This window comes from Solea solea, chromosome 6 (genome assembly GCF_958295425.1).
Source record: "Solea solea chromosome 6, fSolSol10.1, whole genome shotgun sequence".
NCBI classification, from domain to species: Eukaryota; Metazoa; Chordata; class Actinopteri; order Pleuronectiformes; family Soleidae; genus Solea; species Solea solea.
Window position 1 is genome coordinate 16,375,719 of NC_081139.1, and position 27,602 is coordinate 16,403,320.

The 27,602-nt window shown below is 39.0% G+C and overlaps 1 protein-coding gene across 11 annotated transcripts in view; it reads right to left on the reverse strand.

The window, feature by feature from the left end:
• Positions 1–27,602, reverse strand: part of itpr1b (inositol 1,4,5-trisphosphate receptor, type 1b) — a 102,053-nt gene that overhangs the window by 68,961 nt on the left and 5,490 nt on the right. For 7 of the 11 annotated variants that reach the window (XM_058631216.1, XM_058631222.1, XM_058631220.1 and 4 more), the window contains exons 3-23: positions 25,784–25,854; positions 16,735–16,850; positions 16,502–16,588; positions 14,679–14,837; positions 13,560–13,658; positions 13,349–13,432; positions 13,097–13,243; positions 12,776–12,880; positions 12,150–12,194; positions 12,014–12,043; positions 10,596–10,750; positions 5,424–5,523; positions 5,180–5,340; positions 4,943–5,084; positions 4,709–4,867; positions 4,442–4,614; positions 2,982–3,101; positions 2,715–2,906; positions 1,808–2,059; positions 1,570–1,711; positions 1,328–1,481 (exon numbers count right to left, since the gene is read on the reverse strand). In XM_058631216.1, coding sequence (XP_058487199.1) covers positions 1,328–1,481; positions 1,570–1,711; positions 1,808–2,059; positions 2,715–2,906; positions 2,982–3,101; positions 4,442–4,614; positions 4,709–4,867; positions 4,943–5,084; positions 5,180–5,340; positions 5,424–5,523; positions 10,596–10,750; positions 12,014–12,043; positions 12,150–12,194; positions 12,776–12,880; positions 13,097–13,243; positions 13,349–13,432; positions 13,560–13,658; positions 14,679–14,837; positions 16,502–16,588; positions 16,735–16,850; positions 25,784–25,854 — 2,693 coding nt within the window. The remainder of the gene's footprint in view (positions 1–1,327; positions 1,482–1,569; positions 1,712–1,807; positions 2,060–2,714; positions 2,907–2,981; positions 3,102–4,441; positions 4,615–4,708; positions 4,868–4,942; positions 5,085–5,179; positions 5,341–5,423; positions 5,524–10,595; positions 10,751–12,013; positions 12,044–12,149; positions 12,195–12,775; positions 12,881–13,096; positions 13,244–13,348; positions 13,433–13,559; positions 13,659–14,678; positions 14,838–16,501; positions 16,589–16,734; positions 16,851–25,783; positions 25,855–27,602) is intronic. The other 4 variants (XM_058631218.1, XM_058631223.1, XM_058631221.1 and 1 more) reach the window with 1 other exon arrangement.

The following is a 27,602-nucleotide window of genomic DNA, read 5'->3' on the forward strand; positions in this document are numbered from 1 at the left end:
ACATGGTGGATGTTTGTGTGTTTTAAAGGCAAGGCAAGTTTATTTGTCTCGCACTATTCATACACAACTCAAAGTGCTTTACAAAGGCATAGACAATACATTTTATGAGGAAGCTGCAATAAAAAATAATGTTTTCAGACCAGATTTAAATGAGCTGACAGTCCAAGCAGACCTCAGGTATTTAGGAAGTTTGTTCCACAGGCGAGGAGCAGAATAAATGCTGCTTCACTTTGTTTGGTTCTGCTTCCAATAACAGACAGTAAACCTGTCCCGGATGATCTTAAAGATCCAGTGTATAAAAATTAGTGACATCTAGTGATGAGACTGCTGATTGTAACAAAAAGACTCCTCTTCTTCACTTCCCTTCAGGGAACTATGGTTATGAGAAGGTAAGCCTATCAGTTCCAAAATGACTCTCCTTGTGTTTCTAAATGACACACAGGAAGTGATATGTTTTATGTCAAAACAGAGGGCAACATAGTGCCTATAAAATGAGACTGCTGCAAACAGGTGGGACTGCTGCAAACAGGTGAGACTGCTGCAAACAGGTGGGAAAGTTTCAACATGAAGTCTATTGCTTTGTCATTCAGCAGTTCTGTGTGCATGCACTGCTGCTGTATACACACGGAAGCTCCCTCAGTCAGCTCTGATAGCATTGGTTGACAGAGCATGTTTTAAAATGAAGGACACAGCATACAAATAATGTTACACCATTTCTGTCCACAAAGACCAAACAGACAGAGAACAATAATAACAACAACAAAATATCACACAGTTACACACTCGAGCTTTAAAACCAAGCTCTAAAATAATCTGTAATCTCTGGTAATCAATTTAAATCTGACATGAACCACAGCAACTGTAATATTAATGGTGTCTGGAAACCTTTGAGGGTTAGGCACTTTTTTTGAATGACACGCACATAAAGAATTAATCAGATAATCAACCTAACAACATTTGAGCCAACTACATACGTCACTCGCCATAGATTCTCAGTAAGGCACAGATTCTTTGAACTTTCATGACTAGTTTTTCCAGTTGTATTATAGCTATTATAGTTGTTATTATTATAGTAGTTGCAGCACAAGATGCTGGTAAGGAGACAGAAACTTCTGTTAAAGGGGATCAATATACACATGGATGGCGTTGTTTTTGTATTACTTAAACTTTTTGTAATACATTTTTAGGCTAAAACATTGTCTATTTATACTTTAACTGTTCATAGCTACACAACTGTGAAGTTAAATTGTTCCTCCCTGCAGGTCAAGTTTGAGGCAGAGGAACAGAATCAGTTGAGGGAGTAAGGCTCACGGAGATGGACATTTACCTTTGTTCTCCTCTTCCTTCTCCATCTTGTTGATGGGGTATATGGTACTAACATGAACACAGTCCAAAATGTTCAACAGGATCTTTGTCAGTCGAAGCAGGTCACTGAAGTTGTAAAAGCCGAAATAAATAAGGTTCCTGGCGAGGTTCACGACCTACAAATGAGAGAATTCACAACCATAATTAAGAACGTAATTAAAACCAGTGACTAATCTATTATTTGGCTCCATACTGCGGCTTTACCTCAAAGGTGAGCTTGTTTTTCTCCTTGTCTGAGAAGGGAATGTTCTGCGACACCACCTCTCTCAGGTAATTCTCCACAAAATCCATTGTGAGGCAGAACCGCTCTTTGATCTCATCTCTGGTGGTTCCATCATTGTCATAGCTGGATAATGAGAGGAGGGGCACATCACGTCACCTACACACATGTCCTCAGAATGTAAACTCAAGGCACGTAAATGTTTTCCTGTGGCAAACTCACTCATCAATTGCAATTTTAGAGGGAATCTCAGACCAGAGACGAGCATATTTGACGGGTGTGACCTGCTCCTGAGGGTCGCGGTCTACGTGCATGTGCAGCATCAGGCGGCAGAACGAGGCCCGCAGGTCATAGGGCAGGTCCTCGTCCGACATGCAGCGCAGAATCAAGTCCACGTCCAGCTGACCAGAGATCTTGTTGATGGCCAGGTACTGACGGTCCAGGCACATGCGGGCGAAGAGGTTCAGCTGACACCTGAGAGGAGTGTTAATAAGAATGATTTATTGTCAATACTTCATGCCTGTGAGGTGTGGTGTCATTTACGATTTTGATAACCACACACGATTTTGACGGTTGTTCTGGATTCTAATGCACCTCACAGTACTTCTTCAGATTCAAGCTGCTGTCAGTGATGCAGATGGATAACCTTTGGGTTACCTCTGGTTCATTGACATCATTAGCATTCCCTTTCCTCCCTCCCTACATCATCTCATGAACACATTTTTTGAGGGAGGGGCATCACCTCATGCACAGAATGGTCCGCCTCTTTGTGGAGAGAGAAAAAACTACTCGAGAAGAGAAATCATGCGGCACTCCGTGTTAATAATACCGTGATATTGAAGTGGGTCAGAGGACATCAGCTGAGGAGACAGTCTCTTATCCCTCCAGAGGACAGATTGCGTTCATGCATTCTAAGGAATGTGGCCACATGCGTCCTAAAAACCACCTCTGAATATGTATTTTGTTGTGATTAGATCTGAGCACACATTCAGGACAGATTGGAAGCATTCAGACTTTTACTTAGCGTGAACTGCACTGTAAGGATCCCTCAGGACGGATGTTAATACCAGGTCTGAACAGGACCTGAGAGACCCATGTCACTGATATAACATAACATATTCAGTCTCACCTGTAGTAGCTGACCACCTCCTGATCGTCCTTCTGGCCTTCTTTTGCATCCTGGGCCAACTCCCTGACGCTCTTACTTCTGATTTCCTTACAATTGTCCTTCCAAAAGAGCCACACCTCCTCCTCATCCTCTGCCTCCAACGGACTCTCTCCATTTGTCAACAGCTCAATCTCAAACTTTGATAGGACCAATCTAGGGACAAGCACACAACTTAGTCCAGGACGCTCTCCACAGCTGTGAGATACAAGAGAAGTATGAGGAACTCACTTGGTTTCAATGAGGATGTCAGCATTGGAAGGGTCAAGCACTGCATTACAGATAAGCTCCTGGGTCACAGGGATGGACTTGTTCATAGACACACAGAGATCTGACAGGTAGTCCAGAAACCTAGGTATAGATGACAACGCATGTAATGTTTTACCAAATTCACTATGATAGGGATAAGAGAGATGCAAGATCAATTTGGAAAGTATTACTAATCGTGCAGTTAAACTAAACTTCTCTTTGGGTGTACTGATCAGATGAAACTGTACATAATTGCGAGTATGACAATATACACACAAGTTGACACAAGCTGAAGTTTCAAATGGCTGTTCAGGCTAAGCTTCAACCCCTGTGAATTGTTGGAAGTTTAGTCTCTGTGTGAAAAGTCACTACACTTGAGACATACACACTGATACTGAGTCATGGGGAAATCAAAATAACTGGCAACGGACCTATGAGAAAAGTAGTTGACATATAAATCAATAAGAGGATATATAAACATATCCAAACTAGTATCATTTAAACTCTCATAAAGTAGTGGAAATGTAGGGCTCCACTTGTATCAAGACAGATTATTATTATCTTAATATTATTCTTACTATACCATCAGTTCAATTGTTTAGTATGTAATGAAAATCTACTACTCCTTAACTTAATGGTCTCAGATAAACACTAGGTTTAGAGAGAAGTCAATAAGGTGTATCTGGGTGTATGGAAGGTACACAGACTTAAGTCAAAAATTGATGGAAACATGAATTCACTATTGGAGGACAATTTACACTCATTAGTCCAGAATCTGCATGTGGGACACACACATTACAATGATCCAAAAATAAGTCTGAGGTAACAGAAGAAAAGGGAAAGATCTGACGCGGCTATAAGCAGCTACTGACCTTAATATCATTGATCTGCTTTGGGGAAATTTCATGCAAAACAAACCAGGAGTTCACATTGGAGGCCTTTCCTTTAGACAGGAAGAAGACCAGGCCGCAAAATCACAAAAGACTGAAGGCTAAGGACTAAGGGTATGATGAATTTATGGACACCATCTCAGTATTTGCTTTATTTTGATATCTTGTTTAATGAATTTGCTACTTTCTCAGAAATGCGCTTTGCCTCATCGCGTCTGTTTTCCTTGAAGCACGGTACACATCTTACAAATTCTGCCAAGGTGTGTAAACACATGAGCAGAACTGTAGTAAAGAACCTTCTTTATTCAACCTTCCGCATCAGCCTGAATAACACAGTGACACAGCAGAATCACACACGCAAACTGTCAGCAAATAAGCCTCCGTGCCAAAAATCCTGCACAAGCAGTTACACTAAAACCCCTCAGCACTTGAATACATTTACATGGATTTAAATTCCTGCTAGACGTTAAACAAACAAATTTCACCCAAAATGGCCACAGCAGGTCTTTCTGTGTCAGTTTTATGATAGCAGTTTCTTCCTGTAAGGCTCACCTCGGCTCCCGGTTCTTCCTCACCAGTGTGACAAATGTGTCTATCTCAGCAGCTGTGATATGTTTCTCCAGCAGCTTCCTGTTGTTGTGGAGCAGAGCTGTTATTGTGTCTTCTGCCAACACGTCGTATCCTATCTGCTTTTGCATGAAGCGGAATTGTTTGGCAATATATTCCTGCAACGACCCAGAGAGAGTAAATGTTTACTATGAGGAAAAACAAAATTACAGTACCACAGTCAGTCAGAAAGGCGCCGTCGTGTCCACCCACCTGGTTCTTCCGATAGTCCTGCTGGGAATGGCGTAACACTCTGTAGCAAAGCCGGCAAATGTGTCTAAAAGGAGCGTGGCGCTGGTCACCAAGTTCTTCCAAACGAAGCATGGGACCATCACCACTATCTGTGAAAGGGGCTTGGAGGAGTTTGAAAATCTGCAATGGAAAAGAAGCATTTTTAAATCTTTAATCCAAACAATGTCGTTACGGTCTCTGCGGTTTAAGACCAACCTGTTTCAGGATATTCTGCTCTCTCATGAGTTTTTGTCTCTCTCTGTTGGGTTTGTTAACCATGATCTCCAACACATCTTGACCACTGTTGGGAATGTCCACCACAAAGAAAACTAGATCTTCAAGAAGCTTGGTCACAAACCTGAAAAGTAAATCAAGACAAAATATTTCAGTGACATTTGGGTTTAAATTTCTATTTGAAATTTAAATGTAAATACAATTGTTCTGCTATTTTACCTCCTCTCATTTTGTGTTATGGTTCCCTTTTCCAGTTTGCCAGCAATGGACGCCAACACTTTACTCGCATCGTTAGCAAAGTCTAAATCACGTACTTCAGCTGGCGGCACAGGTACAATGGCAAACGCTTCCTTGTCTTCTTTGACTCCTGACGTTCCAATCTGAAAAGAAAACAATCGTTTTATCACACCTGTTGAGAAAAACCTCGGCCATGCCTCATATTCTGATCACATCCAGTACTCACTCGTAACATCACTGGTTTCTCCTCCTCTTTGTCGATGGGGTTGTTTGTGCTGTGAACCCACGTGTTTGTGCACAAATGTCTTAGCCTCACATACGAGCTCCTACAAGAGAGAGGTGGAATGAGACAATGAATCCAGCTGCAGGAAGGAGAAAATCTGAATTTCCTTCTATCTAAAGTGAATTTTCTTTTTGAATGTGAAAGAACTTTAGATTTACAAGAGAGGAAGGAAATGTTGCACAGTTCCAATTAATTCAACAGGTGCTCTTAAGTGAGGTGGGCAATAATACAAAAAAAGCAAGGGCACAATTTCACTTTTTTACCTAGTGACCTCTGTGACTTAAGTACCAGACCACAACTGTGGAAAGAATGAACACAGCAAATTTCATATTCATATATTATATTTTATATTAAATTCATAGGATAACCTAATCTCCTGCGCGTTAGTTTAATTAAAATTTTTGGATACTTAACATGAACCCAGCCACAGGTGAGCCACAGCCAGTGGTCACCTATTCCCAGGAGGGTTGCGTCAGGACAAGCATCTGGAGCAAAACCTTTGCCAAATAAAATATGCAGATCACTGTAAACGGCATACAGAGGCAGATGATCCGCTGTGGTAACCCATAAAGGGAAAAGTCGAAAGAAGAATAATAATACTTGACATGGCCCAGGGTCGACATGCTCCATGAGTGAGATAAAGATTTCTTCATTTGTTTTAATAATTTCCATGTCTTATCATAGTATTATTTAGTACATTTAGACTGTGTGGGTGAGGAACTAAAGTAAAAACCAATTAAAAGAGGCAGAACAAGCTCTTTTACCTCTGAAAAGTCCATGACCTTTACTTTTTAACCATCCTCAGGCTGATAAATCAGCTTCAGCACACAACATACTGCAAATCTCATAATCTTTTTGGGTCAGTTGCCAGGAAACTGGAATAAATAGATTCACGATCCCAAGAGAACAAAAGTAGTTAGTATTAATGAGCCCATGTCCTTTGTTTACTGATGTCATATTCAGACTTTAATAATGTGCATAAAACCTTGACCTTGAAGTAATAAAATAAAGTAGTAGTAGTAGTTTTGAGTGTTTTGATGGGGCTGAAACCATCATCATTTAACCTTAAGTACCACCTTAAGTACCACAAAACTTACAACAGTTGGCTGAGACATGATGACTCAGACTGTCTTCCTGTGGTTTTGGCTGACATACCAGTAACAAGCAGAACCTTCATTTGATTTGGCCACATCTTCAAAAAAAGAACTGCAACAGTAACACGATGAATGTCCCATTTAGATAGATGTGTGTTGGGGCTGCACGACATTGGGAAAACAAGCAATATGCGATAACTGCTGCTGAATATTGCAATGAAATAATGACATGAACACCATTTGTTGGAAGATTAGTGATGTGATGTGCCATCTTGCTCATTTTCATTGTTGCTTTGTTTCCGTTGACTGTTTGCTTGGGTTTGTATTGTACTATGCATTAGTCTGTATTTGCTGCAGAACAAGAACCTGCTACAAGCATGTTATCTGAATTATCTGAATCTGATTAACTGTAACAAAAATAACACAGACCCAGACAGTGAGTAGAATATACAGGCACTGAAACCAAAATATTATATATACTATATATATATATATATATATAATATTAGATATTATTTAATTATGTGCCTCCTTTAAAACATTTTCTGCTATTTAAAACAAAAAAGTCTATCAGGCTAAATGAAAGTTAAATAAATGTTTACATCTCTGCATGGGGGGTTTCAGCTACAGTCCTCAGTTAGCATCAAACCTCAAAAGATAGTTTGTCTACTGTGGGCTACTGAAAAAACATGGTGGTCTAAAAGAGTGGCCTCCGTAGAGCTTACTACTACTTATTACTTACTTAATGATAAGTTTGCAATATGTATATTTATCTTCTGAGAAATGTCTTTTGTGGGCCACACAGTGGCACATGTGGCTGGCACTGTTGCCTTACAGCAAGAAGGTTGCTTGTCCGGGCCTTTCTGTTTAAAAAAAAACATGGAGTTTGCATGTTAGGTGTGAGTGAAGGTTTGTTCATCTCTATATGTTGGCCCTGCAATGGACTGGACCTGACCAGGGTTTTCACCCTATGACGATGATCGACTGCACCGCTCCCTCACTCTCACTCGACAACTCACTCAGTGCTCACCCACAAACACGCTCACACACAAAGCACGGCCCTTCATAGAGCCGCAGCACTCTTACAACACAGGCGCTGCAATAAGCAGGCTCTTGGGTAACCTTAACCACCCTCATTAACATCTCGACTCAGGTGAAACCATCTCCTTTTCTTCCTTTTGCTCATTCCTGACATTAGACAAATTGTAATATTAATGTTGTTCTCAATGTTAAAGAGGCTTTCTATTAGTTTGTTCCTATTTTCCTTAACCTTAAACATGAGGCACCTGGGTATGAGTATGTCAGAGAGACTTCACTTTATATTTACAATGTAAAAATCGATTCAGTTTCCATGGGTACTTCTGAAAATTGAATTCTGGTCTTTTATTAAATATATATTGAAGGCAAGTAGTGATCATTTTATAGATTTTACTATATACTATAAGGCAGTATGAGTGTCAATATCGCATTGTGCTGAATTGAATTGAACAATGTAATAGTAATAAAAGGTGTCCTATAACGTGTATATCCTTGTTTGATATGATTTAATTTATTTGACATAGATACAAATATATAAACACAGTATCACACTGCATCACAGATACTTTAAGATGTCGAGGATGAACACATAAAAGTTATTTCCATTGTGGTCTTAAAATTTTAAACGAGCAAATTATACATCATCAAATATTTAAACTGTTATCCAGAAAAACTAATAATACATCAAATATAACACGAGAAATTGAGTCAATTCTTTGTTCTGGTCTAATTTCTCACAAGCTGTTTTTTAAACCTCGAACAAGACCGAGCAGATTTGATCGCACATGGAAGTGAATTCAATTCACCCGTTACTCGGAAAAAACAAACACGAGCAAGGAGCAAGCTTTGTCAACAAACTGCCTGAGCAGAGACTGTGTGTGTGTGTGTGTATGTGTGTGTGTTTCATGATTACTGGATAGTCACAAGTGACCTGTACAGTGGCATCTTTTTAACACAAATACACTACACATAGTAACGTCTGTGCCAACTGTGTCTTTCATTCTGAAAGCATCAAGTCTGCTTCAAGTGTGTGTGTGTGTGTGTGTGTGTGTGGCTCATCAGGCCTTAAGCATAGACATCAGTGGGCATATTCTTGGCAGGCATTACGTAACCACTCCCACTAAAGCTAACAGGCTTACCTTTGTGTACTGGTTCTCTCAGGCCTTAATTAGCCCCCTGGCTAAACTGTGACGAACAGGGTTATTTCAGGTTTGGAGGGGCGGGGCTAGCAGCACACAGGCATGCACATGACGGTGTAACACAATAGGGGCTTTGAATCAAGGTGGATAGTTTCTGTCCTTATCTGATGAGTTGTGACGGGGACAAACGTGCTACGGTAATTTTAGAACGATCCAACAACACACTGGAGGCTTATTATAGATGGCCAAAAGGCGGAAATATACAGCAGTTACTGCTCAGCCAAGACGTCATGGGAAAGAAGCAGCTTTAACCTGCAACCGCCTGAATTATCACATTACTTTCACACCAAATACAAACTACAGTTGGGGAAAACCGCTGTTTTGCTAAATAAAACCGGTACGTCAGCATTGACTCATTTTAAGCTGGCCTTGGTTTAAACAGCAGATTTCCAGAGAAAGCATTCTACTGCCAGATGATGAGTGAAGACACATGTTATGTTAACGAAACATATGATTTGTGGTTTTAGCACTGACTCACATTAAGTTTTTTTTTTTTGCCATTTCTTTTTACTAGAGCTCAACTCATATGAGTTCTTCTCTTTTTCTGCCATCTGATAATGTATTAATTATATATCAAATATATTGAAAACAGATCAAAAAAGTACAACTTTTGGATGAAAGTTTTTTTGCCCTTAGCAGCATGTGTCATGTTTCTGCGATAACCACACCATATTTGGTTGCTGCTGAACAAAAAGAGGCAAAAATCGTCCCCATAATTCAACATCTACCTCAACAATAGCTTACGTGCCATATATCGTATCATATTGGGTGCCTGTGCTATCAAACCGTGACTCCAAAATTCAAACTGACACAGAATCAGGTGTTGATTATGTTAGCAGGCTCACTTCCCATGGTTCACCTTCCCACATCTTAGAGAAAATTAACATCACCATATATTGAGCAAACACTGGGCATAAAAACAAAACAAAAAAAATAAAATAAAAACACACAATCACTTTTCCTGTGAAATAATATTGTTGAGCAGTGGTTCTAGCAGGGAAAAATATCAGCTCATGCGCTGGACGGGAAACCCCTTCAGAAGAATGACTGCAGCATTGTGTCTTGTAATTTTTTTCCGGGAAACTTTTATTAAATACTCTATCCCAAGGAAATTAAATTATGAGAGTACAAAACCAAAAAAGGCTGGGCGGCAGACCGGATGTTGAATATCCACTGTGCTTGTTATTTTCTCACACAGTGTAAAACCACCCTATGACCACTGTCTTGGCTTTCAGTTAAAGGTATATTTACATGTATATGGCAAACTGATGTTCATTAATTTGCCGTGTCCCTCTTCAATAAACATTAAATAATGACATAAATTGTATCGAGTTAAATATTAAGTACAGTACTATGGTTGATACTCTTAATGACAAAAAGATTGGGAAGCCCTGGTTTCCATCATAATTGCAAAAACTCACCAGAAAAAAACCTGTGCTGTTGAATAAAAATCCCCCTCTGCTTTGCACGTGTTAAGAGTTAAGAGTTTATTGCTGACACAGTTAGATTTGTGCCTGACATCACATGGTCATTCTGATTAGACAGCATGGTTTTTATTATTACTATTTAACCACCTTTTTTTTTTTCAAACATTAAATTGGGTTTTTCCTTGACGAGTGTCTGCCACATTTATTTCCTCCGACATTTAATTAAGGCATGTACTGTACGTACATTATGTGAGTCATAATAAAGTAGGCAGCTCTAGAATAATGGTTTTGGTGCGAGTATGTGTGTGCGTGTGCATGTGTGTGTGTGTGTTATCATGCATGCTTGCACTATTTCACCTGGGCACCATGGAGTCCCCTCCTCTCAGCGTGGTAGGATCCAGCTCAAAGATGGAGGAGATGTCCATGCCATCGGGAACTGGCACCAGCGTGTACATGATTTTCTCCTGCGGAGCTCGCAGACGACCGCGCAGTGCTTCATTATCTGAATCCAGCTAGAGTGAGAAAACATGTGGCAATATTTTACACAGTGAAGTTCATGAATAAATCAAGCAAATGTTATTATTATTATTGATCCTGAGCTAAGATGAGACAGGAAAGTTATTTATCAGTTCTTACTCCTCCTGTCACAGGCTGTGATCAGCTTCAGTCAACATCACTACAGACAATTGGGCTTTGAACAGAAGCTCTGATAAGGTCAGTGTTGATTTGTACAACATCGCCACCCAATGGTTATTTACAGAAAGACATGCATCGCCTGAGATGATGGTGTAGAACGTAACATGAAAGCTAAATTAAAGTTAGTGGAGGTGTTAAAGCCTCTATCAGTGATGCCGTCTTTTGTCTAACTTCCTGACCTATATTTTATTTTGGTCTGTTTTTAAATCAATCTTTAGGTGATCTGATCTAAAGTGAATGATACTGAGCCCTGTCTCAAGATCACTATAAACATAAATAGAGCAGACGAATAAGCTCATAAGCATGTACCAGTGCTAAACAGCAGAAGATGATGAATCGTGCTCTAGCATTTGTTCTGTTTATGTGTGGAGAAAAACACAAAGAAGAGACTGCGGATTCCAAATACGCATTGTATCCAGCATACCAGCATTCTGTTTATGTTTTGTCAGCATTGTATTTGACTGTGTTGCTCTAATTGATACAGCATTTCATGCTGCATTTTCATTGGCTAATCAGTAGATGTAGCTAGTAGCAGCACACACACAGAGAGATGTTAATCCTAAATTTCTGACACTGTCAGAAGGTTTTGCACAAGCTTTATGAAACGGTGACAACTGCCATCTTTGGAACTCTCTCACAATATGATAAGGGACCACCTCGAAAAGGCCAGCATCATAGAAATCTCCACAATCATTTCACATCGGGCATCTTTCATCTGGGACATCCCAAAATAATTACCCAACTTAACTCCCAACAAGTGAGAACCACCTCTTTATGGAGTTCTGGCGCCTGAGTGGATAAAATGTGGTGAGATACTGGGAATGTTCCTGCTGGATTTTGTTTAAGAGCTCAGAGACTGAGACTCATGTCACTGAGCAGACACTATAGATCAGTGATAGAAAATAGAGGTATTTAACGTGTATCTTAATAGTAATTCACTGCCAGCTGCTATAATGATAAGGTGTCAAAGAGAAACTAGACACCAAAGCAGGAAGGGCAGAATGATTATAGATTGTGCAGACATGACAATGATGTAATGAATGCTGAGGCCATATAAAGTGACAATCAAATGACAGTACCTGGAAATTAAAAGGTGCAAAGTCCACCACCTAGACCAGAAAGCAAAGATCCACCACATTAAACAGATTAGATCAATAGCAACGGGGCAACTGGCGCGGCGTTGCTAGGCAATCACATGGAGGGAGATCAACTTACCGAGGACCGCTGCTCAGCATTCTCCTCCTCAAAGTCTGGGTTCACCTGGAACACAAACACACAAACACACACACACAGGTTAAATACTGTCCTCAGCATCATTAATTATTAATTCTACACACATGTGGTTTATCCAAACCTCCAAAGTAAACAAAAAAACCTCCTAAAATTGATAAGTGGCAGCATTATGAACCTATCTTGCCATAGACACACGGTGGACCCACCTACCATTTGCACTCAGCATGACCTTAAGAGCTTGTTGTTTCTAGTGCTACGTCTTCACATTAAAAGAATTAAACTGAAAAAACAAAGCCCTACTTTTACTTTCAAGTAGTCACAGGAAGTGCAGTGTCTCTGGGAGTTTATCATTTATTTAATTTTTCTTTTACATTTAAAAATGTACATGTTGTGCATATTAAAAGTTAAGGTAAATCAGAATTAAAGATCCATAGGGGATTAAACAACTGATGTGTTGTCATCATTCAGTGTGAGACCCTTTACTTCCTCCACCTATGTCAGTGTGGCCCACTGCAGACAAATATAATATGGATGACGACGACTGGTGCGCATGTGTAAGGACTTCTATCAACGTAAGGTTAGTTACAAAAAAAAATGTTGACACACACCTCACCCATCTCAGCAGCCAAATAACATCCTGTGGCCAAATGTTTAAACCTGAACAGGCTGTTCCAGTAGCCTGCACCACCCCTACATGGGTCATGATGGACAACCTGGCAATGGCAAAAGACATGGAAAAGAAGCATAAACAATTTTAAAGTCAAACCAATATAAAACAATATTATATGAGTTTAAGCCCCTTAACTTCACCAACACAATCTAAAATACATCATGACCTTTGTTTACCATGGTTGGGTCACTTGCATTGACTAGAACAAAGTTTTCAAAAAGGAATTAGGCTTTATGTGAATATATGAATTAGTGCAAACCTCTACTTCCCACAATGCTTTGCTGCTCGTGGCAGAGGTGGCAGACTGCCGGCCGGTGGTTCGGAGAAAAACATACTGCTTCTTCCTGTGATCGTCGCATGTGAGGAACTTCTCCTGCTCCGCATGGAATAACCGCACCACATCACCCTGCAATCACACATGCTGATGTAACCATGTGTGACATACTATAATGTGTAATACACAAAGTTATGTGTTAATCAGTTTATGTTACAGAAGAATATGGCTACCTACCCCTTTAAGTATTGTCTCCTTGTTGTCGCTCCATTTCATGAACAGAACAACTTTCCAACTTGTGTTACAATTTACAGAATTAACCTGATGGACAAAGCAGTGTGAAACTCACGAGATAGATCATCTTTGGATTTTGAGAGCCTCTTAAACATATGCTTCATATTCTTATTTTTTGTACAGTCCTCTATGACAGATAGCCTCTGTCACATACCTCATTGCATCCTGGGTTGTCAACGAGCTGGTGGCTGCTGGCGTGAAGAGGCTGTCCAGCATTCACTGGGTTGAGAACCACTTTATCTCCAATCACCACCTGCACAAGCAGCAAGAATTTTTAATCAACTTTTTAATTGATAAAGTAATATTTAGACAATCTTAAAGCATGATAACAGACTGCTGCTCTAAGGAAACACTGTTCATCAGTCTGCTTCATTTTAAGTAAGTTACTAGCCACAATATCAACCACCATTATTCAATATTGCTGTTCTCTTTCCTCTCAAGGAGAGAATAACCCATAGCTATGAGGTGTGTAGGCAAATATGATTTTGCATTACTCCAGATGAACACTAGGGGGAGTGGTGGACCATATGTAAAGTGGAAGAACTGGCTCAGACCAGCGATTGTCTAAATCTGAGCAACTATCACTCACCACAGAGCTCAATTAATCAGATATTAAAGCATTAAAAAGACACGATAGGATATGATCCAACAACATAATATCACATAAAAGTTTCACCAAGCACAAGCTGCAAAGAGAGACAAGCAGCACCAACATAATGTTACCAAAATGTTAGAGTTAGGTATAGACACATCTCTGAGGCTGCAGTGATCATTACAGTGATTTTCCACTGTTTTTATCAGGAAGAAACATTCTGCATCTAAAACTTCAGTGCAAAATTGCAAAATTGAACCACACATACTGCATAATATAAACTGAGGCTGGGTAATAATTCAGTAACTTTATAAAGTATATTATAATAGTATAATATATTATAATAGAGCTGCAACATATTTTAAGATAAAGGAAGAAAAACCAAAACAAATGAGTAAAATTTTGTAAAAAAAAAAAATGATCTGTATCATACCGGTCACATAAAAGAGGCATCCCTAACCTAAACTATCCCTTTAGTGTCTTACATAGTTAACAATATCTGTGCAACTGACCCAACAACAATCAAACAGCTTGTCTTTTTTATTTTAATTTCATCCTCTCATAAAAATTTGCCAGTCTATGTGATGTCTGTTCCCAAACCATGTAAAAAGTCTAAAAATATAGCCTTCATTTCTCCTGCTGAGTACAATTAACTGGAATCCCACACCCGGCTCTACCCACACTGTCTCCCAGGGATCGCAGCTTGTAGAAGGGCTGGATGTAGAACCAGGATCCCTCGTTTCCCGCCGAGTCCAGAGTCACTCTCATGGCATTCTTCTCCAGCAGAGCAGGTAGCCGCTTGTTCACCGTCAGATATTTATTGCTTTTCAAGTGCAGCAACTGTTGGCAAAACAAGGCACCCACTTACACGATTACAAGTCACAAAGTGATATAATATGGCCAGTGGAAATGATTACAGAGTTACAAACTGATGATAAAGAATGGAAAAATGGCACACACTGGCAGAACAGCACACGAGGGAACACTTGAATGAAAATTGACAGTAACTGTTTTTATCTCCAATAAAATATTACATGAAATTTTCAGCCCAAATATGTGTCTACTGTATCTTCACTCATCCATCCATCCATCCATCTTATACCGCTTTATCCTCCATATTATGAGGGTCATGGGGGGTGCTGTGCCAATCTCAGCTGACATAGGGCGATAGGCACACCCTGTACACTCTGCACAGGTCGCCAGTCCATCACAGGGACACATACAGAGACAAACAACCATTCACTATCACACCTATGGTCAATTTAGAGAGTCCAATTTACCTAAACCCCATATAGCATGTTTTTGGATTGAGTGAGGAAACCCCACGTACACACAGGGAGAATATGCAAACTCCATGCAGAAAGGCCCTTGTTCCGACCGGGCTGCGAACCCGGGTTTTCCCGGCAAGGCATCTTCACTCAATGTTACAAAAATAACCTATGACTAATGTGCCTCCAATCCTGATGAAAATCAGTGTGGATGTTGGCCAATAAATGATGATTTCTTTTCTTTTTTTTTGCCAATATGTTTTTTTTTTTTTTTTAAACAAATTACAAACAATTACATAAAAATGTAATGGATTTATAATAACAAATGATGATGCACAAAAATTGTTTAAAATCTGTCTCTCTGTCTCATCTGCATTTGTGTGCAGTGCACTTTCATTAACTTATTTTCTATCACTTTATCCTCAGCAATCTTTGCCTTCGCAATAAGAAGATCACGGTTTTCGACCCAGTTGGAACAAGGGCCAAGGGAACACACACACAGGGTGAACACGCAAACTCCACACAGAAAGGCCCGCGGTCAAACTGGGATTTGGCAACAGTGCTCGCCGCTAAACCCACCATGTGGACCTGCAGTGCACTTGTATATTTTCAAGAAAAATAATGCATAAACTTAATATTCAATACATGAGTCCAGTGATCAAAATAATTAACCTAGTCAAATAAAGTTCTGCATGGAAAAGGTTGTTTTACCCAATTTCAGAAAGTGCAAAAGTTTACAAAGAGTTTGCAAAAGTGCAAAGTTTACTCGAGCAATACTGACTATAAAAATGGTAAAAATCTGCAGAATAATCATTCTACCTCTAATGCCAAGTAAAATGGATACATCTCATACAGTATGTAACATTTGCAAGGACTTTTTCTCAAATGCATGTTTAAAATGAGTGGCTTTTTTGGCTGGAATTAAAGTCCATTGACTCTACGACGTTGTTGTACTTGGAACTTTGTATCTGTGCGTGTCACAAGACAGGAATGCATGGCCATTCTCACTTTCAGGTGGCCTTGCACCTGTGTGCAAACCATTCCTGAGAGATTAGTGAAAAGACGAGATACAAACTCACAACGCTCCTTTGTGCTGTAGCAATTATTTAAAACTGGCTGATTAAAGTGTGAAGTGCAGTTAATATTTTCAGGCACACAGTGCCATACATGGTGGTAAATAGTGTAACAGCTCCGTTAACCAAAGCACGTGCTTATCTTGTGTGTTCCTAAACCCACCTGGATGACATTTCCATACTGGATGATTGTTCCCAGCAGCTTGCGGTTTTCAGACTCATTCTGCTTCTTCTCCAGGTCGGCAGCATGCTAACACAGAACAGAGCACAGAGATGCTCAGTCATCACTAACACAATGAACTGTGGTCTTTGCACAGAATCGTTTTTTTTCTTAACAGATTTTCCACACAGCATTCTAGGCTGTAACATTGTGGGAAAGCGGGGCGTTGGTCTTACGTGGAGTTTGTTGAGGAGGACCGTGTCAGTCGTGCTGTTGCCTCCAGGTTTTGCCGCCTTCCAGAACTGTTTCTGTGCCGAGTATCTGTTCATAGGACACAGTTTGAAAAGGCAGTCTGTGGAAAGGAGACAACAAGAGGAAAATGAAATGAAATGTCTTTAATTAACATTTGATATTGACACTTATTTCTTACAGACACCCAACTTCAAGGCTACATTGAATAGTTGCAGCTTAAAATGTATATTAATAATTACCATAATAAATGTCAGATAAGTTTGATTTTGCTCAATTTGACTGAAATGTTTCTTTGTCATGTGTGCACAGATGTATAATAAAACATGCAGTGAACTGTGGGGGGTATTGTATCTCTATTGTTATTGTTCAAACAATCAAAGATATCATCAGCAGACCAGTACAATAAACGACTCAGGAGGACAGAATAAAAGAATAAGTCTAGGAAAGTTAAACATATTATGTTCAATAAAAATAAAAAGCAGTAAAGCCAATGTTATAATGATAATTGATAATTTAATTAGTGTACTTTAAAAAAAGTGTATGTGAAGAGGATCATAATTGTATAATATTCAATAATTGTAGATTACAACTGTTTTCGATGTAAAGGTCCAGTATGTAATATGTATATGAAATTATCTTAATTTGGAAAAAATTGAAGATAGAACTGCACTTATTCAGTATTACTGTAAGCCAAGTTAGCTCTACAGTAGCCCACAATGGACAAACTAAGGACATTTTGAGTTCTGATGCTAACTGAAGGCTGCATAGGCTATCCAACACACTGCAACATGCAAATTCACCAATAAATGTACATTTTAAGCATAGAAGGATCTGAGGTAAAAAAAAAAAAAATAATATGTATATATATAATATATAAAATAATGTCTTCATGTGTGTTTCAGTATGTATATTGTAATGTTGAATATAGAGCTGAAACAATTAATCGATTACTAAATTAATCGACAACTATTTTGATAATCGATTCATCAGTTTGAAGCTTTTTTCATGATTAAAACGATTTCTGATTGTTTAAGCTCCTTAAATGTGAATATTTTCTCTGGATAACAAAGCAATCATTAAATGTTCCAGGTTTGACAAACACCGATCAACATTTTTTAAGGCTTTCTGATATTTTATGGACCAAACTAATCGACAGATTAATCGATTATGAAAAGAATCGATAGTTGCAGCTCTATTATAATATACTTTATAAAGTTACTGAATTATTACCCAGCCTCAGTTTATATTATGCAGTATGTGTGGTTCAATTTTGCACTGAAGTTTTAGATGCAGAATGTTTCTTCCTGATAAAAACAGTGGAAAAGCCTCACCTAGTCACACCTGACTGGACGCACAGAAGATTACAATGCTGGTCAGATGTTGTGCCGACTAGTTTGCTACTGATATTCATGTACTGAAGATAATACACTACATCCTTTTTCATAACTTCCTCCTCCATCTGTCGGCTCACTGGTGGGCAAACATTTCCATTTGGCACATTTGTGCTTCCTACTGGAAATTCTCCAGAAAATAGTATTTTTCTCTGGACTATGATAAGAAAAGGGACACCCTGGACAGGTTGCTAGTCCATCCCAAAGCCGTCACACAGAGACTCGCAACCATTTACACTCATATTCACCCCTGCGCTAAATTTAGAATGTCCAATTAACCTGCACGTTTGAGACTATGGGAGGAAAGTGGAGTACCCGGAGAAAACCCACGCACACAAGGAGGGAAAACATGCAAAACTCTATACAGAAAGGCCACCAGGTTCGCAAAGCCAGGTCTTGTTGCTGTAAGGGAACAGTGCTAGCCACTAATTGATTTACTTTCATTTTTGGACAGCTCATAGAGAATATACAATAAAAAACTAAGACATTTGCACTGAATCTCATGTGACTGACAGATGTGACCTATTATTTAATGGCATCATACATGTGCAGTCTGGCTATGAGTGAACTGGAACAGGGGATCTGAGGAGCTATAAACATCATCCTCTGTCAAACATGCAGCCAACACATGAGGGTCGAGGGATTAGTGCTCGTGGAGTGTCAAGTGAGAAAAAGCAGGACAGCATGAGAGTAGGCCAAGGACCAATGTGGAAAATGGGGCACTGGGAGAACATCTGTGTGACAAGGATGATCGAATGGGGTTAGAGAGAATAAGAAAACACATTTAAGAGAGAAACTCTCTTTTCTAATGCCCACGCAGATTCAAATAAAGCCATTTACAGTAAACTGTCATTGGGAAGCACTATAATTTTATTTTCTTACTGCTATTTGTTCTCATTAATGTGTGTTTCCATTCTGTTTTGACTGACTCAAAAAGTCATCTTTTGACACATTTAACAGCCAACACAAGTGACTTTGTGCCACGATCAGACAACACAAATGCAGACAAATCTTCAAGCTATTAGGTCGTGCATGACAGATTTTCAGTGTTGGACCCGATTATGAACAGACGTGTAGTGTAACATAATTAAAGAACAATGATTGACAACTCATTGCCCCACCTCTCCGATGACCTAGGAACTGGCGTAAGTGTAGTGAACGATGATTGGTCAGGGTCATACCAAGAATCCGTGTGAAAGTCAAAAATGTTATGTGATCAAAACATTGTTTACCACCCATTTTAGTTCAGTGTCCAAATATCAAAATTTCATATACGGTATAGTGTTTAGGATTTTTTTTAATAGACACTACTTTCAGCTAAACCACAGTACAGTGGGTCATATTTAATAGATGTGAAAATGAGAAGATGAGTGATCATGGTTGATACTAGGGCTGAACAATTTCAGCAAAATATTGAAATTAAAAATTTTATTGACACAGAATTGCAATATAATTTTTTTGAGTTTGTTTAAGCTTGACTTGACGGATAAAAAAAAGAAAATGGGGCCATGGTTGATACTAGAGCAGGTTTAGTACAGTTAACATCACTCTGTCGTCATTGCTGCTCTGTTGTGTCACATGCAGCTTTGAATATCATTTGAATAGCTCAGTTAGAAACTGGTGAGGGAAGTCATTTCAACTCTTTGCCTCCACAACTGCAAAGACAGGGCCCAGTTGAACTGGATAAACTATGAAAATCTATCACAATGCCCGACTTCATTTAGCAGTCCTGAAAACACTGCTCTTCAACGTTACAGACAATAAAGAAATCATTTACATGCATGCTGCCTTTTTAACATGGATTATATACATATATGTGTGACGTTTATGCATGCACAAATACCCTTTTTGAGATATAACATATTAAATATTGTATGCTTTACCTCAGTACGTGAAATGTTTTCTTTAAAACCACAACTTCCTGGTTTCTTCAACTTTCACTCAAAGAGCAAAACCTGTTTTAAATCATCTGGAATTGATCACTTTCTATGAATACAGCCGGCGAAGAGACAGGTTTGCCTGACACAGTGCCTGATATACAGTATATGCTGCCTGGTAGAGACAGCTATGATTTGAACAGTGGAACTTCTGCCAAAATGTTTACAGACTTTCACACACTGTTGCTTTCTTAATCACAATAATCTTCCAAGTGATTTTGAATCCAGCCCTCAACAGGTTGGTGAATTTAGTTAGCAGATGTCACTTTATTTTGTTGTCAATGAATTACACAATTTACAACAGCAAAGATTTTAATTTGTGATTTCAGTGTTCCATTCATCCTTTGGTTTTTTTCAGCTTACATGGCTCTTTCCCAACACACGGTTCACATCATGCTGTCATGTTTACTTTGTGAGTGTATTGAACACTCAATGTCAACACTATAATTGCAGAGGCTTGAACAGCCCTAAATTGATGGGAAAATTACACGCCTGAGTAACAGACCCATCTTTGCTGAAAATTGTGCACTGGTGACTTGGTTACTGCAAAAGTAAAGACACATTTTGTGTTACACCTTCCCTTTGCTCTAGTTGTGATTTATTTCATTTTTTTTTAATTATGTGAAGCAGATTCCACCTAGATTTAAATTTATTGAACTAAAAAAAAATAAAAATCTGTGTTTGTCAAGCTGCAGCAAGGCACAGCATGTTGTCTGACATGGTTGTGTTGTTTCAGTTCTGGGAAAAATCCATGTGCAACTATCCAGTTTCTGATAATCAGTCATACTGTGCAACTTCTGTGAAACAAGTAGTGCAGAATGACTGGAACTGCAACATCACAAATCAACAGGACACACCCACATTGATGGTACGACAAACAACGTTGGATACTTAATAATCAAGAAAACAGTTCTCACTAGAACAGTCCTGCCCTTCCTCTGTATTAGTCTAGGGCACAGGACCCACCAATGAGTCACAAACTACATATACACCTGTTTAACTGCCTGTTATTGCAAATTTCACTCACTCTCACCCATCTTCTACAGCTTTATCCTCCACATGAGGAGTCGCTGGTGCCAATCTCAGCTGACATAGGGTGAAAGGCGTGGTCACACCTTAGACGGGTCACCAGTCCATCACAGGGCTTATTGCAAATTTCCTATCAGCCAATCACAGCTGCAACTAGTGCCAAACAATTTGGGGAAAAATAAATAAAACAAATATTGCAGTTCTGTATTTTTTTTAGCAAAGCCTCATTTCAATATTCACAATGTAATCTATACAAAACCTTGATGGAACATTTCAAAATGACACTAATTAAGTGCTATAATCTAAAGTTGCAGTTCAATAATGATCCAGCCTGAGGAATGAGGCCAAACAATTACAGGTAAAAAGTAATTGTGATTTAACACATATTACAATTGCTATTAAATTTGCATTTTAATTTTATAGTTCAATGTCAGAATCAGAATCAGTTTTATTCCCAAGTAGGTATTGACATACATGATAGAGCTTCACCACACGAGGTTCGATGAAAATATGTTCTACTACTATAAAAACACAGATTGCTTCCATTACGTCTTCTGCCTTTTGTTCATTTGCAAACACTTTAAATTAAAACAATTATTACGAAAGCCCTGACTGTGTAAAATATATAAATTGCATCCCCGAATTGTCCACACAATCTGGAGTTCAAATTGAGAATTCGGAATGCCAAACTGTCTGGTTTGAGTATTTCAGAAACTTTTGATCTACTGGGATTTTCACACCAAACATATCTGAGCTTTACAGAGAATGGTCTGAAGAAGAGAAAATATTCAGTTTTGTTTGAGTGAAAATGCCTTGTTGATGCCAGAGGTCAATGGTGAATGGCCAATCTAGAAAGGCAACAATAACATCAATAACATCTTGTTACAACAAAGGTATGAAGACAACCATCTCTGAATACACAACCTTGAAGCAGATGAACTACAGCAGCAGAAGATGACACCAGGTACCACTCCTGCCACTTTATCATGTGACCTCTGTACCTGATAAAGTGGCTGGTGTCACAAAATGGAATAGTGAATAGGGCAGAAGAGCATTCCCGATTTTCCTCTTGTTGTTGCTTTCTCCCCAATTTATCTATGTTTAACAGTTTGGACAAAACCTCTTTCTTTCCATATCTCTAAAATTGTACATGCAGTGGAGAGACGGCCAGCTTTGTTGCCTCATAGCAAGGAGGTCACGGTTCAAATCCCAATTAGTCTGTGTGTGGGTTCTCTCTAGGTACTGTGGCTTACTCTCACAGTCCAAAGATATACACTCTTGAGATTTGGTTAATTGGACACGGATGTGAATGTAAATGAAAGTTCATCTCTGTATGTTGATCCTCAGATGGACTGTTAACCTGTCCAAGATGTACTCAACCTTTTGCCCTTTATCAGCAGGAAATATCTACAGCTCCCCCCCCACTCACCATCAAGAGGATAAAATGGTTGAAAACTAATGAATGAAACAATCTCTGATCACTCGTTTTAGAACTGCGTACAAGTAGTAGTACAACTAGTAGGAGGCCAAAACAAGTCAATATATGTTCACTCCGTAAAACAAATGACATCATCATGTTCACTCTGTCTCATAACCTGTTATTAGATGTTGAGATTTAATGGCAGGTTACTTAACTCTTGCTGGCTTTCAGACTGACAGAAACCTTTCATTCTGAGATCCAAGAACAAAGACATACATACATAACAGAGATAAAAGAGGATGTGACTCAACTCATTATTTGAGTTTTGTTAGACTGGAGGAAACAAATCAATCTTAAGTGTCCTGTCCTCTGGTTGAACTGCTAACCCTAGGTCACGGAGTTAAAAAAAAGAAATAATCCATCCTCATCAAAAGCAGTTGAACTGTTAATACTGTTAAAAAAGTCAATTTTATTTTTACATGTGATAAATGACAGCATTGCAATGATCACATAGAGATTTCCTATTTAGTTCAGTTAAGACTTGTACAGAATAATTACAGGGGCGCCGAGTTCGAGGAAAAACCAAGACAAATGAGTGGAAACACATAATGAGAGCAGATGCATGCACACGGATGCACTGCATGGTGCACATTCTCTTTATGAGCTCTGCCACTTAAATTTCACCCAGTCATTAATGTAAACAGACTCAGTGTTTCCCCTATTATTCATTTTAGGATGGCACTGATTGTGGTGCATTTTGAAGTCCTTTCTCTCATTACCATTTTCCATACTCTGCTCTGTCTCGAGGGAACATGCCTTCGCACAGACACCGAGAGAAGGAGACGGGGGGGGGGGGGGGGTTAACTACAGTGAACAGAAAATTCTGTCCATTAAGTGCAATTAGTGTTTCCTAAAAATTTAAATAAAAATGGTCAGCACAACTACAGGATGTAAGGTGCAAGGGAAATTAGCATTGTGCTAAATCCAGCATATTTTTACTGCAACTGACTGTATGTTCATTAATATGCACTGTCCCATCCAAATAAAATATTAATAAATAAAAAATAAAATATCATATATCTTATCTCAATAAAAATGTTAGTGATGACAGAAGTGTCTGCGTTGATATGGAACAATATATAGTTCACAATAAAATGTATTTATGATGCTAAATTAATCGATCACTCAAAAAAACATACAGAAATAGCTCCCTTGTAACTTGGGGCCACATGAAATCGAGTGGCGCACCGCATGTGGCCCATGGGCCGCAAGTTTGAGACCTCTGGGTTAGAGGAACGGGTCAGTGCAAAATGCAATTCAATACAAAGTTGTCCAGAGTGATCACTTTCACACTTAAAAGAGACATTTCTGTCATGATGGGACAGATCTTCTCCATGATGACAATGTCCCTGCTCTCAAATTTTCCTCTCCAACATCTCGAGTAAAACACCATGAATATTTCTTGTCCATCCGTCCTGTTAACATGCAATTGTCCAACCCCTTATACTATACGACATCCAAAGATGTTAAATCAGATCTTGGCTGATTCAGTTGCTCCTGATTTCATGGCCTGGATGAATGAAAATCTCAACAAATATCCAACTTAAACACTTGAAGGAGCAATATGTAAAAAAAAACATGGTCATTTCATGACTTGATATAATATACAAGTCATCACAGACAAAGGAAACCTATTAAATTGAAATACTGGCTTTGCTGAAAACAATGGTGCAGGCCACAAACTTTGTTTATGTTTCGGTTTTGGTGTTGTGGTCTGTTGCACCACCCAATAATACAGCTCACAGCACATGAACAAACAGGATGCCTCTACACAGCAGCTGCAGCTATGGGTCGGAAATGCTGAAAGTTACTATAAAGCATCACTGTCCCTCAAAAAATATCTCAACCTGAGGAGAAGAAAAAGGAGTTTCTACTGATGAAGACACATGGAAACACAGCACAGAGAGTTTCTACCAAGGTTAGCCAGCACTCCCTTTCACAAGGTCAAATGAATTTAATTAATTCAAAAGGCAAACACAGAACCCAAGAAGATGGAAATGACACTGGCACTTGTATCAACTCACTCTGCAGTAAATTAATTCACTTGCTTAGAACTTGACTGCCAAAACATCTAGACATGGAGGTGGCAGCCAATTTAAAAATACACTTAGTGGCATCTTTATCACAAGTTTGATGAATGACATAAAAACTGCACAAATGTATGATTTCATGCTGTTCCGTGCCAAACAGGTAGCACTTTTTGCCAAAACTTTTGAAATATCTCAATACCATACTCAATAGGTACTGTTGCTTAAAAAGGTGAACATATAAAAGAAATGCTCAGCTGTCTGTATCTATTCACCTCGGACCATTCAAGTTGCTGTTATGAGAACACATAATAGTTTGAGTACTGACAGAAGAGAAGTAAATTTTGAATGATTTTCTGTCAAAAACAGGTGGAGGACAGCAGGTGATAACAGCAGCGCATCTCTTTCTTTGATCTGTTTCAGCTGGACAGCGCAGCTCTGAAGTCAAAGGTGGTCATTTGGTCTCAATTTCCCTCTATAGAAGCGAAAAAGGGCAGCACACTGTTTTCACTGTGTCATTTCAAGTTTTCAAAAAAAACAAAACAACATATTAATCAATATGTTGTTTTGATGTAGATTCTTTTACTGTTATTTTACCGCTTCATTCATGAGCATGTGTTGTGTGTGTATGTTACTTAGCTCACTGGCCAGTTACAATGATCAAACACCACTCACCCAAATCCAGCACAGGATTAGGGTCACAGCATGAACGTGTGGTTTAAAATCTGCAAGCACTATTGAACAACCTTGAAAGAAAAATTCAAGCTCTTACCTCAACACTGACATTTACAACTCTAACTTTCAGTGGCTTAAGATCGAACTACAACCAAACATCTTCACTGAGAATCACCAGCAGCCAAAAACTAAGTATCACAATATGTACAGCACAAAAAACCTACAACTGCAAACTTATAAGACACAATCCAGTTCCTATTTTATCAATCATCTGTGAAATAGTGATAATATGTGGATTAGGTTTCTGAAACTGTTCTATCTTCTCTTGCATATTCCTTCAAAAATCCCTCTATGTAATGTTATCTTTATTTAACCATTACAGCACTGAGATTAAACATATCTTTTGCCGTGATGTGCAGCAAATGACCACAATCCTCCTGACTTGTACCATAAGATATCAAGATAAAACCGAGTAAGAGATTTTGAGGCCTTACCTCTGAACTTCTTAGGTGGGTTGTTGAGGTCACCCGTGTCTGGCTGTACCACACAGCGGTCGTCTACAAGCCTGTGGAAACAGTATCATCAGTATCAATTATTCAAAACCCAAACATCTTGGATAACAAATTAAACCTTTATGGGTATAATAAAAGCTTTAATTTCTGTTCCTTTAAAAATAAAAATCACATTGCATTAGAATGTCAGTGTTATGCTAATGAGACACCAAAACATAATCACCATTAGCAGCTTAGATGAAGCTCAACTATTAACTATTTTTCCAGTGATCCTAACTACTGCAACTCTAACATCCAATATCAAAGCAGTAAGCAGTGACAGTAAGGCAAATATGAATCATAATCAGAATATCTCTATAACACATGAACTGGAATTTCAATTTTGGACACTAGGGCTGCACTATATGGCCAAAAATGTCACAATAACACAATATGTTTTACACCTAAAATGGAGTCGTATTTCCAAACTTCTGCACTGTAGGTGCTCAGTGTGGATAGCAAACATAACCACAGCACATGTAATGGGTTTCAAAATGGAAGTGTAGTAGTGCTTTTATGCTTCTCCTGACCACTTAGACCATCAGTGGTCCATTCAGATTTACTCAATTCGTACACACAGTGAGATACACAATTAACTCAATGAACTACTATTAGAGATGTCGAGTGCTGAGATAAATGCTGTGCAGCTTGGCTTGAAGCAAGAGGACACAATGGCTAATTTGGCATTTCTAACCTACTCCTTTGAAGTTTCTCAATGTGGACGACAGGCGTAACTGTAGCAGGTGCAATGTATTTTAAAACAATATTTTAGTAGTGTGGCTGCAGCACTGGAGTATACCCCCCCCCCCCCACACACACGCTAAAAAGAAGGCAACACTAAAGTAGCTTTCTGAAGATTAAAATGAATGGTGCCAACAAAAAAACCTGTGGCCTCCTGCCAAAAATAAATGCATCACAGAGTACTTTGAATGGAAATATTGTAGCGAAAGTTATCAACCAAGGACAGAGAATCAGTTTGCACTGGGGTACTAGTGAAGAGATTACTGTATAAGTATAACCAGCTTTTGCTGAAGAACATGACACTAGTGCTCCTTCATTATTGTCTGTTGTGCCACTATTATTATTAAAAAACTTGCCTTACAGTTTGCCTGAACAACACTAGTTCCATGGTTGGTTCCCAAATCACCACCAGTGGTACGCATGCTCTCTGTAGATATACTTGGAAGACCATTCAGTAACACACCAGGGCATGTAAGTAGAAGGACTGTGACTGGTGTGTGGGGCGACATTTAAGTTTCTAAGTGGCAACTTATGTCTTATCCCTCTTTTCCATCTTGCTCCAATATTGTTCACACCAGCTTCTAAAGCATGCAAGAGAAAGAGGGAGGACATGCACTCTCCAGGGTTCACACCTTCAAGCACTTTCAATGACCCATGACTATTTAGGGTGATTATCAAAATGTTCCAGTGGAAGTGGTGTCCTCGGGACACATTAGAGACAACACTCGTCATCACATTTCTATTTTTCTAATGGTTAAAATCTTATTTCATATTAGAGCAGTGCTACGAGTGCCTCCCCTTCTCTCTCTCTCTCTCGTTCTCATGCATAGACACACACACACACACACACAGTGACAGCGGACACATTTGTTCAATTAGACTCATTTAAAAACATTGCTTATGTATTGTGAGAAGATATGATGATGTCAGTGCGTGTGTGAATAAGGCACAGAATAAGCCATATCCAATCTCATGTCTTCACAGGAAATTCATCCAGGATATCATATCCTCATATTTGTCA